This window comes from Colobus angolensis, unplaced genomic scaffold (assembly GCF_000951035.1).
Source record: "Colobus angolensis palliatus isolate OR3802 unplaced genomic scaffold, Cang.pa_1.0 Scaffold7, whole genome shotgun sequence".
NCBI lineage: Eukaryota > Metazoa > Chordata > Mammalia > Primates > Cercopithecidae > Colobus > Colobus angolensis.
Window position 1 is genome coordinate 23982866 of NW_012120709.1, and position 18305 is coordinate 24001170.

General features: G+C 53.0%; 1 protein-coding gene across 1 annotated transcript in view; it reads right to left on the reverse strand.

Annotated features, from left to right (window-relative positions):
- The window catches only part of DSCAML1 (Down syndrome cell adhesion molecule like 1), a 370444-nt gene that overhangs the window by 96968 nt on the left and 255171 nt on the right, over window positions 1-18305 (reverse strand). Inside the window, exons 4-8 of the mRNA XM_011927034.1 lie at window positions 16554-16700; window positions 9012-9290; window positions 5350-5625; window positions 2439-2735; window positions 469-741 (exon numbers count right to left, since the gene is read on the reverse strand). Coding sequence (XP_011782424.1) covers window positions 469-741; window positions 2439-2735; window positions 5350-5625; window positions 9012-9290; window positions 16554-16700 — 1272 coding nt within the window. The remainder of the gene's footprint in view (window positions 1-468; window positions 742-2438; window positions 2736-5349; window positions 5626-9011; window positions 9291-16553; window positions 16701-18305) is intronic.

The following is an 18305-nucleotide window of genomic DNA, read 5'->3' on the forward strand; positions in this document are numbered from 1 at the left end:
GCAGTACTAGAAGGTGGAAGGGTGTTCCCAGTCCTGTAGAAGCAGCCTGTGTACTGTGTATCCCACAGGGAGTCAGGGCTCCAAGTGTGTTCTCTCAACCCTGGCCTCCTGTTGCTGGTCTCTTGTGTGGGCCCGTTGAGCTCCTGGGGGCAGAGGCCCCATGCAGCCCATCTCTGGCCTGGCCTCTCTCCCAGAAGGTGGCCTGCCTCCTCTGTCTGTAAGTGACCCCCTCATGCACCTGGGGTGCGTGCTGTCTTGTTCTGCAGCCCGAGGAGGAACCCAGATGTAGAGGAACTCATGGCCTGTGTCCACCCACAGTCTTCTGCCCTGCTCCCTTTTTTCTGAATGCCAAGCTGGGGCCTCTCTCGCTCAGGATTGCCTATTGTTGTCTGAGTCCCACCTGGGGAGGGGCCCACGCATGCTGGGTGGTCAGGCGGGCAGCGGCCCTGGCTGGTGAGGGAGGCCTACCTTTGACAGCCACGTGAACGCTCTGGCTGATGGAGAGCTGGGGCTGGATGAGGACGCTGCACAGGTACTCCCCCTCGTCCATGCCTTTCTGCACGTCAGTCAGCTTGAGGGTCCCGTTCTCAAACACCACCTGGCGGTGGTTGTCCGGCAGCAGCAGGGCATCCTTGTACCACTTGATGGAGTAGTAGGGATAGCCAATGACCCTGCAGTTGATAAGGGTGTCCCGCCCGGCGACTGCTGTGATGTTCCGCATGGCCCGGATGCTGGGGGGACCTGGGCAGGAGTCAGGAGAGAGGAGGAGGAGGAGAGGGGCATGTGCTGCCGTCAGCCAGGGACAGCCGGGCACCACCCTGCATTGCTCTTCTCAGGCACTCGGCCCCTGAGACTTTCAGGGGGTGGACACTTGGTGGGGGCACAGGGATGCCTTTTTACAAAGCTACAGACAGGGGCTGGCATTGGGGGGGTGCCCACAGTCTCTCCAGGACTCACTGTTACTAGCTTCAGAGAGTTGCAAACAGACGCGTCTATACACGCCTGGGCCAAGAGCCATTCCCCTAGTGAGACAGGGATAGGGCCAAGCTGCAGCCCCACCAAGAAGTGACTGGGCTTTGGGAGGGCAAGTTACTCAGTGATGGGGAGATTAAGATTTTGGGATTAAAGTGGAAAGGTAGAGATTTTGTTGTTTCCATTCTACTTGCTTATTTTGATCTCTTACCCAAAAGGAATTTAACTACTTAAAGACAGCAGGAAGGTCTCGCCAGCACCTGATGACTTTCAGTCAACAAGTAAATGTGTATTGCAGGCCCCTGGGAAGGAGCTGTGAAAGGGGTGCTGATAGTGCTGGCCGGGGAGAGAGAGTGTCCTGGGCTGGGCCTGCTGGGCAGATGGCAATCTAGGGGTTGGAATGGGAGTTCAGAGGCTACCAAGCAAGACAGTGCTCCACAGGGTACAGGGTGCACTCTGGGCTTCAGGTCCCCATCTAGAACAGGAGGGGCCCGACTGGGACATCTTCCAGGGTCCTGCATCTCTGTCTCCCTTGCAATTCAGAGGAGGGATCAGGAGGGTGGCCAGATGGGAAACCCGCACTTCTGTGGGGGATCCAAGGCCTGGTACAGGCAAATTTAACATGAAACTCCATCTTTGCTCCTTTTCCTACCCCTATGGCAACCAGGAGTGCCCCTGGATCAGTGCCCCTTCCCTTCCTGCTGTCCCCCTGCTCCTCTGCCCTGGGGTCAGGGGTCAGCAGTAGGGTCAGATGAAGACCAATCAGACCCCACGGGGCTATAAAGAGCTTCAGAGGAGACTGTGTTCTCACCACAGTGACTTGGAGAACTGAGATGTGGAGACGTTGCCCCTGAGGGCTCCTTTCCCCACTCTTGGAGGCTGCCTGCCTTGGGACACCCCCAGCCAGGCTCAGCCTCTTACTCTTGACAGTGTGAGTCTTGTGGGAGAAGATGATGTCCTGGCTCCTGGTTGCTCACACCTCCTGGAGCATTTCGGGGGCTGGCTCAGTGGGAAGACACAGGGAGCACAGCTTGGGTGGGCACCCATGTTAAAGGTCAAGCCTGGTCCCCAGCCCCTGCCCTGTCTTGCCCTTACGAGGCCCTGGTGGGGCTGGCAGATACCAGCAGGTGTTTAGCATACTTAGGCCCCAGAGATATTTGGTGGGGAGGAATGGGCTAGAGGGTAGGAGGAGGGGCTGGGCAGGTTGGATTTCTGGATAGGAGGAAGGAGGAGGGGGAATGGGGAGGTGAATGAGGGTGAACTGTACCAGACACACACACGCACACAAGAATGGATGATGGCGCTTGAGGAGGGCAGGGAAAGGGGACGAGGGAGGGGAGAGAGACCTCTACTAAAATCAAAATGACGATTAATAATAAGTACTAATCAGCACAAGAATAATGGTAACCAAAGAGATGGCAAAGGAACTAAAAAACCTATTCTGATATTTAAATGTAGACAGGCACCTCTTACGTTTATTCGCGCCTGATATTCAGCACTGCCCACCGAGTTCCGCGCCGTGCACCGGTACACGCCCCCGTCGCGGATCTGGGGGCCTGTGACGTTCATGTGGCTGATGGTGGTGCCGTCCGACATGGTGTACTGGTTGGTGCGGTGGCTGCCATCCCGCACAATGGGCTCGTCGTCGAGGGCCCAGGTGACCGTGGGGGGTGGGGCGCCCTTGGCTGCACACATCAGTGAGAACTGCTCCCCGGGGTTGACCACCTTCTCGCTGAAGGACGAGACGATGCGGGGCGTGCCGTCTGCAGGGAGAGAGGACCCCCTTCAGGGTCACCAAGCCATGGAGAGATTGTCCCCTCAGCCACCCCACCTCAGCAGGGGAGGAGGCAAAAACCAGCCGTAAGAGCAAAAAAGAACTTTTGTGTACATCAATTCTGCTATCCACAGCCCCAAGTGGTGCCAGTTACTGCTGTACATGGATTCAGGCTGTAGGGTTTGCATCCTCCCTCAATCACTTATTAGCTCTGGGTCTTTGGGCAAGTGGCTTAACTTCTCTGAGTCTTTGTCTCTTACGGAGGGAAGATGGGGATAACAGCAATCATGTTTATACCCACCTCATGGATATTCTGAGGATAAAATGAATTAATGCATTTCAGATGCTTCACACAGTGCTTTGTAATTTCTTAATAAATGCTGGTTCCTCTCAACTCTTCCTCTATTAATAAAGACACAAGCTCAGAAATTAACTGCTTAGAACTACATATGGAACCGCCTGGCCCTGTGGAGTCTGATTCCAGTTCCCTCTGCGTGGGACCTCCGGAGGGGGTGGTGGTGCTGTAGGCCTGTTAGCACAAGGCCTTAAGTCTGAGGCTGAAAGTGCACAGAGGCAGTGGCAGTGAGGAGTCTTGGCCGGGGCATAAGTCTTGGCTAACAGAATAACCTTGGACAAGACAATTAACCTCTATGCCCTGGCTTCCTCATGTGGAACACGGGGATGTAATTATTAACCCTGGCCATCCTTCTGCACAGGATCATTGAAAAGGATTAAAATAGGCATTAAGTACTTTAAAAGTAGGCCAGGCACGGTTGCTTATGCCTGTAATCTCAGCACTCTGGGAGGCTGAGATGGGAGGATTGCTTGAACCCAGGAGTTTGATACCAGTCTGGGCAATGTAGGGAGACCATGTCTCTAGAAAAAAATGGAAAAAAAAATAGTCAGGTGTGGTGGCACATGCCTGTAGTCCCAGCTACTCGGGAGCTGAGGCAGGGAGGATTGCTTGAGCTCAGGAGTTTGAGGCCGCAGTGAGCTATGATTTCATCACTGCACTCCAGCCTGGGCAACAGAGCAATGAGACCCCGTCTCTAAGAAACAGAAACAAGAAACAAACAGGAAGACAAATGTTTGTGTGGTCGGGGTGAGGAGTAAGGGCTTAGGTTCCTGGGTGCCTCACACCTTCAAGGAGTGTGGACCCACAGGCCGTGACGGGGTCACCTGGGGAGGATCCCAAACCTGTGGGGCTTGCTTGGGTTTGGATGGCATCTTTGTTATGACAAACCCCTGGAAGGAACAGAATTGTGTTGTGTTTGTTTTGGTGGCAATGAAGGAGGAGGTGGGAAACCATTAACCTTGTTTGTAAGGACAGGGTTTCTGCCAGCCCCCGCTGCACCTTTGTACAAATGAGAAAGTGGTGCCTCCTCTGTGTGGACACAGCCTAGTGCCAGGGCTCATGGCTTGGAAAATGAGGTGCAGGCTGGATTTCAGTCCTCACCTACCCTCTTGGCTGGGCAACATGTGCAGTGAACAACCTGAACAACCATACGCAGATGTGCTGGGTAAGGAATCCTGGGTGGTGGCAGCTTTAAAGGAGGAGAGAGAGAAACAAACAGGTAAAACCCAGGATGTTGGTGAGACACAGAGCCTGCCTTGAAGAGGTCTCAGGCAGGGAGAGGAATTGCAAGTCCAGAGGTTACTGGCACTCTTCCAGCCTCTGAAGACTCCTCTAATACTGAAATTCTAGTAATTTCTGAGGACAGAGACAGTATAGTATGATGGTTAAGAGACTTGAACTCAAATCTCTGCTCTGTCCCTTGGGCAGAGCTGTGTCACCTCGGGCAAGTGACCAAAGCTGCATTTTCCTCAAGAGCAAAATGGGTAACATCATTAAAAAAAAAAAAAAGGCCTCAGCCCAGGCGGGAGGATCACTTCACTCTAGTTCAAGACCAGCCTGAGTAACATAGTGAGACTCTGTCTCTACAAAAAAAGAATAATGATAAATAAATAATAATAATAAAAATAAATACATACATAAAAAATTATCCAGGTGAACAGAATAACCTTGGACATTAGCGTGGTGCAAGGTGGTCCCTGCCCACAGTCCCAGCTACTTGGGAGGCTGAGGTGGGAGGATTGCTTGAGCCAGGGAGATTGAGGCGGCAGTGGGCTGTGATCGCACCACTGTTCTCCAGTCTGAGAGACAGAGTGGGACACTGCCTCAAAAAAGAAAAAAAGATAAAAAAGATTTAACTATAAAAAAGGACCTCCGGCCGGGCGTGGTGGCTCAAGCCTGTAATCCCAGCACTTTGGGAGGCCGAGACGGGCGGATCACGAGGTCAGGAGATCGAGACCATCCTGGCTAACACGGTGAAACCCCGTCTCTACTAAAAAATACAAAAAGCTAGCCGGGCGAGGTGGCGGGCGCCTGTAGTCCCAGCTACTGGGGAGGCTGAGGCAGGAGAATGGCGTAAACCCGGGAGGCGGACCTCCACACAGGGCCCTTAGGGTGAGATGGTGCATGGGCCTGGTGTGTAGTGAGCACTGGTTTAACGCCTCCTGGCATTGCTCCCACCTCAGCAGGAGGGAGGGCACGAGTTCGGCAGCCCTAACCTGCCCCACCATGTCCTGGTGCCCCAGCTCACCCTCGAGTGCAATGATGGCAAAGTCCTGGGCGGTCTGGGCCTTGCGGGTGGCGAAGCACTGGTAGGCCCCAGAATGGCTCTTCTGGGCCGAGGTGATGAGCAGCGTCTCGTTGCTGAGTCCGCGGATGGAGATGGCCTCGTCGGGCAGCACCAGCTCCGTGTTACGATACCAGCGGATGGTGAACTCCGGGGAGCCCGTCAGGGCACAGGAGAGGATGACCGTGCTGCCAATGCCGGTCTTCAGCTTCTTTGGTGTCAGGGTCACATGAAGGGGATCTGGGCCGGGCCAGGGAGACGTGAGGGAGAACGGGGGGGAGGAAAGAACAAAAAAAGGGCTAACTGTGAGTGGAGTGTGGCTCGGGGCAGTCGGGGTCACGAAAGGCCCAGGTTCTGCCTCCAGACCCCTTGTGTGGACTGGGACTGGGGGATTCCTCACTTTAGCCCTCAGTTTACTCATTTGTTAAATGGCAGACTCAGACTGAGGGATCTCTTGGTACTTGTTCTGATGGCCTGTGCTCCCCTGAAACGTGTCCCTGTGCCCGGTGAGAGCGTGAGGCTCCCTCTGGCTCACTGAGGAGGGTGGAGACTTGACTGGCTCATTATCCTCCCTGCCACCCATCTCAGAAACCAGGGGGGCACCCTTGGCCCAGCAGGCTGTCTCCCATACTTGCAGAGATAACCCATTGCTACGTGCTGCTGGTCTGATTTCCTCTAGATGGATCTGTGGACCCCCTGCTCGGCATCGCCCTGCATCACCCCACTGCAGGCCTGGAGCTCCCAACCTGGATCCACACGGCAGTACCTCCCTGCTTCCCCCTAGCTGTTCTCCATGCTGCAGCCGACCACTCGCTGCTCAGAACTTCCATGAGTCCAAACAATTCAGCATGGCATCTGAGGCCCTCAAGGCCCTAAGGGCCTGACTCTAGGGGTTCAAAGGGGTTCCGTTGTCACCAAAGCCATAGGTCTTTAGAGCACCGGCAACCTGCCTGTGATTTCTGCATACCCTGGGCTGTTTCTGGCCCCAGGGCCTCACCTAGAGCATTCTTTGCCTAATTCTTACTCATTCTTCACATGGTATCACCTCTTCCAGGAAGCCTTCCTGGCATAACTCCCTCTCCCAGGTTGGGCTAAGTATCCCTCCTCTACCCTCCCCGTGTATAACTCACACCACACTGAGCACCTTGTTTCTTCATCACCTCTTTTGTGTCTGTCTCTCTCTCCCTCTGGACTGTGGGCCGCTTGAGAGCAGGGTGACATCTCTCAGCTTCATCGGCCTACCATGACCTGAGTCATTGCTGATGGTCTAACTAGCTTAGCAAGCCATTTGCAAGCTCCAAACTGACCTCTCTTTGATCTCTATGGGCTAGAGGTTCTGTATGTGGGCTCAGGCTCCCTGTATAGCTTGGTACCCCAAGTGAGGAGGCCTGCAGGAGAGAGGAAGATTGCAAGCTCATGTGGGCTGGGTACAGCCAAAGCAGACATGACTGCATGCTTGGTTCTCCCTGCTCATTTCCCAGTGCCTCTGCCTGCTGTCCAGGAAATGTCAGTGCACACTGAGGCAGGTGGCGTCCTGCTCATCCCAGTCACCAGCTGGAGCTCCCAGTGCTCTGCCAGCCACTGTCTCCTCACTGCTCCTGCATGGGCTTGGCGCAGGTTGGGTGGGGGCCTTCGTGGAGGAGTAGGGGCATATGGAAAGCATTGCTTTCCTCTCCATGAACCTGGCAGAGAGAGGCTGTAGAGAGGCTAGAAGATGGAGAAAAGTCACGTTGATTCCCCTTGAACCTTGGTGGTCCAAACAAGCCCACTGTGGGGAGGGGTAGGGGGCTGAGGATCAGAGAAGATGCATTCAGGGTCAGCGTGGGCATGTACACATCTGGAGGTGGTGACTTGCTGTATATCTGTGAGAGTGTAATTGGATATGGGCATGTTACTGTGAAGGGATTGTGTAGCTGTGTATGTGTACGGGCACCGTATATGTATGCATGTGTACATGGGGAGGTGGGCAGGTGCATTTTCAACATGTGTGCCTGCGTCTGTGTGTGTCTCCGCTTGCCTGCAAATACTGGTGCGGGAGCTGTGAACACTGCATTTACCTACAGGAAGGTTTGCTAATTTTCCAAGGATTTGAGGGTATGTTGCCCTTCTGACCTATTTAGAGAGAGAGAGAGAAAGAGAGAGAGACAGAGAGAGGGTATGTGTAGAGCAGGAGGGTGGGAAGGAGATGAAGGTAATATTGGAATAAACTTTTTCAGACAGTACTTAGGGCAGGAAGGGAGGTGCCAGCCCTGATCCTCTGTCTGCTCTGCTGTCCAGGGCTTGTTTATATGAGAGGAACCCCCAGGTCCACTGAAGTAGGGCTTTCAGCGTTTTAACCTAAGCATTTGTGCCGTGCACTGCCATTCCAGAGCATTTCTTGGGGCTCTTTCTGTTCTTCCACCTTGACAGTGAATTTGTGTTGGGAGGGCACTTTTCTGGGCACACTCCAAATCTCAAGACTCTCTTGACGGCAAGGAAGGAGACTCAGCCCTTATCTGGGCTGAGGGAGTCAGACACTAGGCCCAGGAGTGGGCTCTGCTGTGGTTCTCTGGTCAGCCTGAGGGTCTGTAGCCCTGCTGCCCTATGTTCGCAATGGGTGGGAGGTGGGAGAAGAGTTTCTTTGGTCAACCAGGATGGGAGGTGGGATCACCTCCGGATGGTCTCTTTCCACTGCCCACATTTAATGACCCTCAAGATGCTGTTGGTAATGACAGCCTCATTCCTGTCCCATGAGGCATGGCATTTCCTCAAGGGTCTCCAGATCCCAGCCCCACTGCAGCCTAGAGAGCAGGGAACTCAGAGTCAGACTCTTGGCGTTGGAGCTAGAAGGAACCTCTTCATTTCACAGATGGGAGCCCTGAGACTGGGTCACACAGGAGTGGACAGAGGTGGGGTAGGGGGGAGGGATGAGCTGGGCCTCACAAATCCTCATCCAGAGCGCTTTCCAGGGCATTCGCCCGTCTGCTTCTACCCTCTCTGCCTACCTTGGGGGCTTCTCAGCGGCGGGGGTATGCTAAGGCCTTGGACCCCAGAAGCGGCAGGAGGAGGAATAGGAAGGGACCAGGGTTGACGTCCAGCTGGAAGGTCCTGGCAGAGATGATTTGCTTGTTTATGGCCAATTTCTGATCTGATTAATCTGTGCCCCTATCAATGATCGTTAAACATCCTGAATGTCACCCTAGGATTGGGATGTATGTCCTGTCTAGTGGATTGACAGCTGCCTTGCTTCCCTTAGTTCAGATACTGCCTCCCTACAAGCCCGGAAGCCCTGCCCTCGTGGCGAGCACATCACCATCACCCTCCTCATCCCACTGGAGCCTCATGACCTCTGGGAGGTAGGAAGGCTGGGACCGCTTTCCCATTTTACAGACAACGGCACTGAGCTGATGGTCATGGTTATGTGGTTTGCCCAAAGTCAGTTGCTATCGGCTAATGCCAGAAACAAAAGGCAGGCCACCTGATTTCAAACCAAGGGCTTTTCCAGGACACCAGACTGCCTTCCCCAGTCAGCCAGTGTAATTCCCAGGGCCTGGTCAGAGACAGGTCCAGCTGTCCACCCTCCTCCCCTGACCCCTGCAGCGCTCTCAAAGGTTACTGGGGCTGCAGAAGGGGCTTCCCCGACTCACCGATGACCGTGAGGATGCCGGTGACCTCTGCTGAACCGAAGGTGTTGGTGACCTCACAAATGTAGGTGCCGCTGTCCTCGGTCCGCAAGTCGCTGATGGTCAGCCCCGTGATGCGCTTGGTCCAGCGGCTGTCAGCCGGGAGGGGCCGGCCATCCTTGAGCCAGCGGATGGCGGGGATAGGGTAGCCCGAGGCGGTGCAGGGCAGCTCCACAGTGTGGCCGGCCCACACTTCCTGGGAGTGGAAGCCATCCAGGATGGTGGGGATCGACTCGGCAGGGTCTGGAAGGCAGAGAGGGTCGGCAGCCCTGGCCAGCCCTGGGTGGGATGAAGCGGGGCTGGGGGAGGGAAGGCAAGCACCCAGACAGGAGCCTGCTGCCCACGGGCGCCCATAGCAAGTAGTTTCTAGGGTGGCTCCAGAGGAACGTTTCAGGGAGGGTGCACTGTGTCTTCTGTGCTCAGGCCAGACTGAGCCCCAGACAACCTCTACTGGGATTCCCAGCAGGGGCTGGGAGGAGGAGAGAATGTGATGGAGTTCAGGACTAGAGTGACAGACAGGGAGACAGATGGAAGAAGCGGGGAAGAGAGCAAGACATGCAGGGAGGGAGAGGGTGTGCGTGAGAACTCCTTTCCCACGGAGAGTCCCTGGGTTCTTTTATTTTTGAGATGGAGTCTCGATCACTCTGTTGCCCAGGCTGGAGGGCAGTGGTGTGATCTTGGCTCACTGCAACCTTCACCTTCCAGGTTCAAGCAATTCTCCGGCCTCAGCCTCCCAAGTAGCTGGGCCTACAGGCACACACCACCCAAAAAATACCCAACTATTTTTTGTACTTTTAGTAGAGATAGGGTTTCACCATGTTGGCCGGGCTGGTCCCGAACTCCTCACCTCAGGTGATCCACCTGCCTTGGCCTCCCAAAATGCTGGGATTACAGGCCTTGGCCACCACGCCCAGCTGTGTCCCTGTATTCTAGCCCAGGCTCCAGAGCAGTGATGTGTCATGATGTCTCAAGTTTGCAATTCAGAGTATCTCTCTGGGCCTACTGTGAGATGAGAGGATGATCTATTTGTTCCTGCTCTGTCTTCTCCTGCCTGAACTCTGGAAAGACTCAGAAATGACCAGTTCATTTCTACCAGAGCCTAAAAGGATTCAGAAGCCCCCGCAGTCACCCATGACAATCCTATATTTTGCATTCCGAAACCAAGAGAAACCAGTAACTACGAGACCTGCGACCTGAAGCTGCAGAAAACCACAGCCCCTGCAGGCAGGATTCTGTGTGCAATGCCCAGGCATTTCTCAGTGGTGTCCTGTCAGCCCTCTCAGGCTCGTTCCCACCCTCCAAGGCCTCTCGGGATTTCCTGCCCCTGGGGGACCTCCTCCCACTTTAAACCTCACCAGGATCCCCCTCACCTACACAACACAGCTCCACTGCTTATCCTGAACGCCAAGGCCTTCTATGATCTGGGCCAACGAGTCGGCCTGGCCTGCCTACACTGTCCTCTGTCTCCACGGAACCCTGCAGTGGTGTGCTGGGTCGCCCGAGTCACCTGGATGCCCAGCCAGCCTACTCTGCCTGGCCAGCTTCTACTCTTCTTTCACAAACCAGCTTAAATGTCACCTCTTCCGGATGCCTCCCCTAGACCACTCTCAATGACTCCCACAGATTTTTCTTTTCCTTTCATTTTATTTTCAAAGAACTCCCCATTATTTTTATTTTTATTTATTTTTTGAGACAGAGTCTCGCTCTGTTGCCCAGGCTAGAGTGCAGTGGTGTGATCTTGGCTCACTGCAACCTCTGCTTCCCGGGTTCAAGCAATTCTCTGCCTCAGCCTCCCGAGTAACTGGGATTACAGGCGCCTGCCACCATGCCCAGCTAATTTTTGTATTTCAGTAGAGATGAAGTTTCACCATCTTGGCCAGGCTGGTCTTGAACTCCTGACCTTGTGATCCACCTGCCTCGGCCTCCCAAAGTGCTGAGATTACAGGCATGAGCCACCACGCCCAGCCCCAGAACTCCCCCTTATTTTAAAATAAATGTTTTATTAATAGGTCAGGCATAGTAGCTCATGCCTGTAATCCCAGCACTTTGGGAGGCCAAGGTGGGAAGATCACTTGAACCCAGGAATTGGAGACCAGCCTGGGCAACATAGTGAGATCCCATCTCTGCCAACACACACACACAGACAGACAGACACACACACACACACACACACACACACGACTATAGTGCCAGGTGTGGTGGCACAAGTCTGTGGTCCCGGCTACTCAGGAGGCTGAGGTGGGAGGATGAACCGAGCCAGAGATGTGAGGCTGCAGCGAGCTGTGATTGTGCTACTGTATCCCATCCTGGGCAACAGAGCAAGATCTTGTCTCAAAAATAATGATAATACTAATACTCATACTAATAAGAGCCTTAAAAGTGTTTTAACAGATAAAATAGATAATATATGCACTTAGCAAAACTTCAGGAAATATAGAAGAGCATGTCATAAAGGGAGTCTCCCCGTCTCCCCATCTCCCTACCCTCTGCCACCCCACGTGGTTCTCCAGAGGTAGCGCCCGTCAGCACTGCCCCTTCCAAGGGCAGTCAGCACCTGGAAGACGGTGAGCTCCTCAAGGCAGTGTTAAACCACTACTGTATCTCCCCAGGCTGCTGAACCGCAAATGTCTAGGGAGGATGAATGAGGAACTCGGGCATGGGCAGGCCAGTAGTCTGATTTTTCTGGATAGAAATCCACATTGCAGAACTGTATAGACTTGTGGAATTATAGAGCTGGCTTAGGGAGCTTGAAGCATGAAGAGATGAGGATGCTGAGACCAGAGGTGTACAGGGACCTGCCTGGGATCACGCCATGGAACTAAGACCAGAAGCCAGGTCTCCCCGACCCTTGTTCAGTAAATGGTATCTGAGATGGATTAATCTAAAATCTTAAATTTTGCTTAAGAGTGAATAGTGGTCCCTTCACTAACGGGCACTTTCCTCTGCCCTCAGCAATTGCCCCGGAGAGGGGTTGGGGTGAGAATTCTCCTCTCTAGGGGAAAGATCTCTGTTCTCTTCCCACCTTCCAGGGCTCGTCAGGGGCTGCCTGTGGCCTACAGAAGGAGCCCAGGCTGGGAGTCAGGCTCTGCAGAGGCTCTCTCTGACCCAGTGCCTGGGTCACTGAGAAGCCCTGTGACCTTGGGCAAGTTTTGTGATCTCCTAGAGCCCGAGTTTCCCACCTGCCCTGGTAGAGGTGATAACATTGCCTCCAGACCTCACAAGGCCGTTGCAGGCAACCAGTGGTATAGGTGTGTGGAAGTGTCTTAGATGCTCAATCTGCCTGCAGATGCGCGGGACGATTACTATCTAGAGCCCACGCGCCCTGCCTGCCAGATTCTGTGGCCTCTTCTCCCACCCCCAACCCGGTGGGAATGGCTGGCATAAACAAACCCGGTGCCAGGGAAGAATTACTCAATGTGACACTTAATTGATGCAAAATACACAAATTCCGCGCCACACCGCAGAATTTACAAGCGGAGGGGCCATCAGGGTGGTGGAGGAAGGGGCGGGGGGAGGGAATTAATCACCGAGGCTCAGGCGTGAAATTAAATTCTGAGGGAAAGAAACCTCTTTCATTACTCCAGAGCAGAAGTAAAATGCTGCGGCGTGTACGCAGCGACAGCCTGGGGGGACTGGGCGCTGCTAGCACTGAGGCAGGGCTGGGGGAGACAGATGGTCAGGCCTGAGAAACTGCTGGGGGTGCACTGGAGCTAGGCTAGGCTGACTGGGGGTCTGAGACGCCCTGGGGCGGCTGCTGGGAAACCCCACGGCCAGCTGAACGGCACTGCTATGGTTAGGTGGTTAAGGCACCGCCAGGAGCATGGCTTCTGCACCTGGCTCTGTCCTTTGTGAGCTGGGAGATCTGATTCCAGTTCCTCAGCCTCTCTGACCGCTGGTTTCCTCCTTTATAACTGCAGATGACAATGCCCATCCCACTGAGTTGTTGTGGGGACGGAGTGAGTTAATACACCTGAAAGCACTTGGTAAGCTCTAAAAAAGCACCTAGATGTATGGAATGATTATGATTAGGTTGTATTTTGTGGAGGCACAGACTATTCCTGCAACTGCCTCTGCAACTCGGAAAACACAGAAAAACGAAAGTTGCCCTTCTTCCCCACCCCTATGCCTTGGGAAGGTAGTAGGAATAACAATGTAGCAACAACAGAACAACCACTGAGGATAATAGTAGCAGCTACTGTCTGTCCACAGCTTCCTGTGTCAGGCACTAGCTAAACTTTTTATAGGCAGTATTAATTAATAATTATTATTTATTAAATAAGAAACAATTATTAAATAACAAATAATTAATTATTCATTATTGAATAATCCACTGTCACCCAGGCTGGAGTGCAGTGGCACGATCTCATGATCTTGGTTCACTGCAACCTCTGCCTCCCTGGTTCAAGCGATTCTCTGCCGCTGGCTCCCGAGCAGCTGGGATTACAGATATGTGCCATCACGCTCGGCTAATGTTTGTATTTTTAGTAAAGATGGGGTTTTGCCATGTTGGCCAGGCTGGTCTTGAACTCCTGTCCTCAAGTGAGCCACCTGCTTTGGCTTCCCGAAGTGCTAGGATTACAGGCCTGAATCACCACGCCTGGCCTTTCTTAATAGGAGATACTCTGTTTCATTCTCACAGCAACCCAGTAGGAGTACATTTTGTTACTCCCATTTTCTGGATGAGGCAGCTGAGGTTTGGAACATTATTTTAGGCCAGGCTGCACAACTAGTGAGGGTTGAGGCGGAGATGGAAAGTTTGGCCTCATTCATAACTGCTGTCTTAACAATACACCTCGTTAGCTCTCCCCACCCCCAGCAACTTTAGCACTGAGTGCTGAAGAGACCACACATGTGGTTCCTGTTCTCATGAACTGACCACCTCCAATGCACTGCTATTTGTGCCATTCTCACCCGCAACAAGCCCCAGGAGCTCTCCGGGCCCTGGGCTCTCGAGACTGAAACATCTCAGCAGACACTCGTGCCCTGCCTCTCTCTGGGGCGGGATCTCCACCCTCAGCTGTGGGGAGTGGATTCCAAGTGCAGTGGGGAGGGGCGGGTGAGCCCGAGGCAGGCTCTGGGCTTCCCAATGCCAACCCCCTAGGCATTGCTTGCTCCAGTATCAGTTGCATTTTTGCCGAGACAAGCAGCTTGCAGATCGCCTTGTCACATCCCATCACATCAGGGCCCCGTGTCACTGCATGGGCTCCCTCCCTGGAGCCCCCTCGCTCGCTTCCTTTGTCTCTGTGCATGTCTCTCTGTTCTGCCTTTCCCCTGCCCCATGCCAATCTCTCTTTGTGCCAGGGCCTCTCTCTTGTCTGTCTGGGTACCGTCCCGTCTTCATGCCCGCTTTTCTGTTTGGGCTTTATCTGTGAGTCTCCTCCCCCTCGCCCTTCTCCCGGAAGCTGGTGGTGAAAGAGGAGGGGAAGAAGGGCTGGCATGGCCTCCAGTTCAAAGAATGTCTCTTTTTGAGGAACTCCTGCCTAGTGCTCCCAAAAGCTAGAGGTCCAACCAGGAGACTAGAGGATGAAGGGGCCAAATATTCACGGAGGAGAAGGGAGCAGGCCTGAAGGAAGGGGATTTCTGTGTCTTTCCCACATTGCAGGATAGGCATGCAAATGAGATGCAAAACACCATACAAACAAATCCCTGTCATTTTGAGGCAAGCCCTTGGAAACTGGGCTGTGGATTCCAAAGTCAAGCCACAAAGATGGGGCCGCACGAAGCAGCCCCGTCCCCTACCCTTATGACAGCATGGTTTCCCTTGGCATTGATTAATGCCATAAATATTTACTTGGCACCTACTGTGTGTTAGGCACAGGGCCAGGCGCTGAAGACACGGGTGAATCGGGAGCCAGGTTGTTGCCCTCCCAGCTCCTGATCTCCTGGCCTTGCCCCACATGTGACAGATATGTGGAAGGGGTCCTGGAGACAGTCATCTGTGGGTCAGGGCAGAGCTCATCACCAAACCACCAAACTCAGGGCAGAGCTCTGAGGGCCAGAGGCAGATAGAATCAGAGTAGCCACCTAGACGGGTTCCTTTTCCAGAGGCCTAGAGAGGCTGCAAGATTTCATGAGTTTAATCCCAAAAGCCAGGTGTTCTGACTTAGTGTTCATCCCCTTTCCAAAAACTCCAATCTCAAGACAGAGATTTTCAACTCACAACCCACAAACTGTTAGGAGGTTGTGAAATCCCTTTGGTGAGTTGTGGCTGGCATTTAGAGAAATCAGAATTAGATAGAATAGAATAGAAAATTTCAGGCGCCTTGCAACAAGCATGGTAGAAAATGCCAGTGCGTATTGCGCAGGCCATGCTAAGAATGTCTGTCTGGGTATTGCGGTCAAAGGGTTTGGAAACCACTGTTCAGAAAGCCTTCCTCGAGAAGCGCCTCTCTGTGACCTCAGCGTGGATATGGGCATTCAGCTGACCCCTTCTACGGGGTCCTGTAAGACCCTGAGGCCAGGGGTTCAGAGTCTGAATTCTGGCTGTGCCTCCCACTGGTTAAATAGCTCTGGCTAGTAGCTTGGCTTCTGTAAGATTTGGTTTTCTCGTCTGTAAAAATAAGGGGAACAGCACTCACCTCACAGGGCTGTGATGGTGCCTGACAGAAACAAATGAGGGAATCCCAGATGCGCAGTAGGATTCAGTAAACACCGGCTTCCATCCCTCCCGAGAAGCTATAATCACCCCAGAACAAGAATCCTTTATTCCGTTTAGAAATATTTTGTTTATAAATTATGTTCTGCCTGCTTTCAAATGTTGTGAGGTGGCCTATGACGAAACATACACGTGTACTCATTGATCAGACAGAATTCTCCAGCTAGGCGCGGTGGCTCACACCTGTAATCCCAGCACTTTGGGAGGCCGAGGTGGGCAGCTCACCTGAGGTCAGGAGTTCAAGACTAGCCTAGCCAACATGGTGAAACCCTGTCTCTACTAACACAAAAAATTAGCCGGGCGTCGTGGCGCACGCCTGTAATCCCAGCTACTCAGGAGGTTGAGGCAGGAGCATTGCTTGAACCCAGGAGGCAGAAGTTGCAGGAGGTGGAAGTTGCAGTTAGCCAAGATCACGCCACTGCACTCCAGCCTCAGCAACAAAAGAGAAACACCGTCTCCAAAAAAAAAAAAAAGAAAAGATAGAATCCTCAAAAGCACCTAGAGGCACGGAAATGCAACGCCCCCTCCCCGCCCCCCTGAAAAGCAACACTAATAGTTACTATGTTTGAGTATCCGATTTTATCTATTAGCTTCCTGACAGGAAAGGCAAAAAAAAAAAAAAAAAGGGAAAAAGAGGGCGAGTTTTGTAGCCCCTCATTATTTGAAAATGAAAACATAGCAAAGAGGTCTTCCTTGGTGGTTTCAGTACCTGATTTCTTTAATCTCTTCCTCTGATTTCCCTGAGTACACAGGGGGCTCCTCCATCTGTGGTGGGACACACCAAGTTCCAGGGATGGCCTGGTGTCCTCCCTTCTCAGCCCGCCCCGTTCTCCCCAGGCTCTCTCCCCTACCTGTCACGGAGAGGCGTGCCCCATTGCTCTGCCGGGTCTCCCCGCTGTACTTGTGCTTGGTGATGCAGCGATAGGTAGAGAGGGCGTCCTCCTTCTGTACATCAGAGATGTACAGCCCGCCATGGTAGGTAATAAAAAACCTGTTTTCTGGAGACACAATCAGGACATAGTTCGTTACTTCCCGGTTTGGTATGGCCTCAGCGGCAGGGTAGCGTCTCTGACAGAGGAGGATTTTCACACACAAACAAAATGACAAACAGAAATGATAGTAATTGTTCCTTTCAGTGTAGATGATCCAGGGTTTAACAGAAAGAAGCTGGGCTTTAGAGTTAGACTGAGATCTGGGTCCTGAAACGGCTCTTCTACTTATGAGCTGTGTGACCTTGGAAAGTTACTTAACCTCTCTGAGCCTTATCTGTACAATAGAGTACAAATAATGGGGTGGGTGTACAGATTTAAGAAATGGGGCCAGGTGTGGTGGCTTGCACCTGTAATCCCAATGCTTTGGGAGGCTCAGGCAGGAGGATCACTTGAGACCAGGAGTTGGAGACTAGCCTGGGCAATATGGCGAGACCCTGTCTATAAAAAAAGAAAAAAATTAAACAGTTAGCTGGGTTTGGTAGGGCATGCCTGTAGTCCCAGATACTCGGGAGGCTGAGGCAGGAGGATTGCCTGAGCCCAGGAGGTCAAGGCTGCAGTGATCCGTGATCATGCCACCGTACTTCAGCCTGGGTGACAGAGTGAGACTCTTGTCTCTAAAAAAGTAAAAATAAAAAGAATAAAGCGTTTGGTGCAGAATAAGCACTCACTAAGTGAATATTAGTTCTCATCTTTCCTACCTCTTTGCTAGAGTTTGCAAAACTCTTTCATATTCCTTGCTTGTTGGCTTTTACAACTGTTTGAGATGCTAGCTCCATTTTACAAAGAAGGAAACTGAGGCTTGTAGTAAAGTAACTGGCCCAGGTCACACAGCCAGGAAGTGGACTGGAACTTCTGACTCCCAGTTGTCCCTCTGTATGGAATTACACATAAGCCTCCATCCCCTTCTCTCAATTTAAATCATTTATTCACTCAACAAATGATTATCGAGGCAAAGTTATACTAGCAAGGGGACAAGGAGGGGCAGATACACAGTCATCACTCAAACAGTTCTCAAGCACCCACTGTGCACAAGGCTGTGAAGGGGACAGGCACTGTGCTCTCTGCCTCCTGCCACTGCCGCAGCCATCTCTGCCCTGACTGTTGGGACCTGGCAGGGGAGCAGGAAGCACAGGGGGCAGTCTACCCACGTTGCAGATTGCGACACAAGAGCCCCCCTTCCCATCCCAGAGGGGAAGTGGATTTCCTTGTCTAAGGTCCTAAGGCTCACCCTCACCTTGAGCCGAAAAAGGCTGATTTAAAGGAGAAAACTGGACTTGAGGGTTGGGAAGGGGTTTGCACTAGACTCCCTGAGCTCATGGATGTGTCCTCCCACTGAGGCCAGACTAAGATGGAGAGGCGAGGCCGGGCGCGGTGGCTCACGCCTATAATCCCAGCACTTTGGGAGGCCAAGGCAGGCGTCCCATGAGATCAGGACATGAGATCAGGACATCAAGACCATGCTGGCTAACACGGTGAAACCCCGTCTCTACTAAAAATACAAAAGACTAGCTGGGTAAGGTGGCGGGCACCTGTAGTCCCAGCTACTCGGGAGGCTGAGGCAGGAGAATGGCGTGAACCCGGGAGGCGGAGCTTGCAGTGAGCCGAGATAGC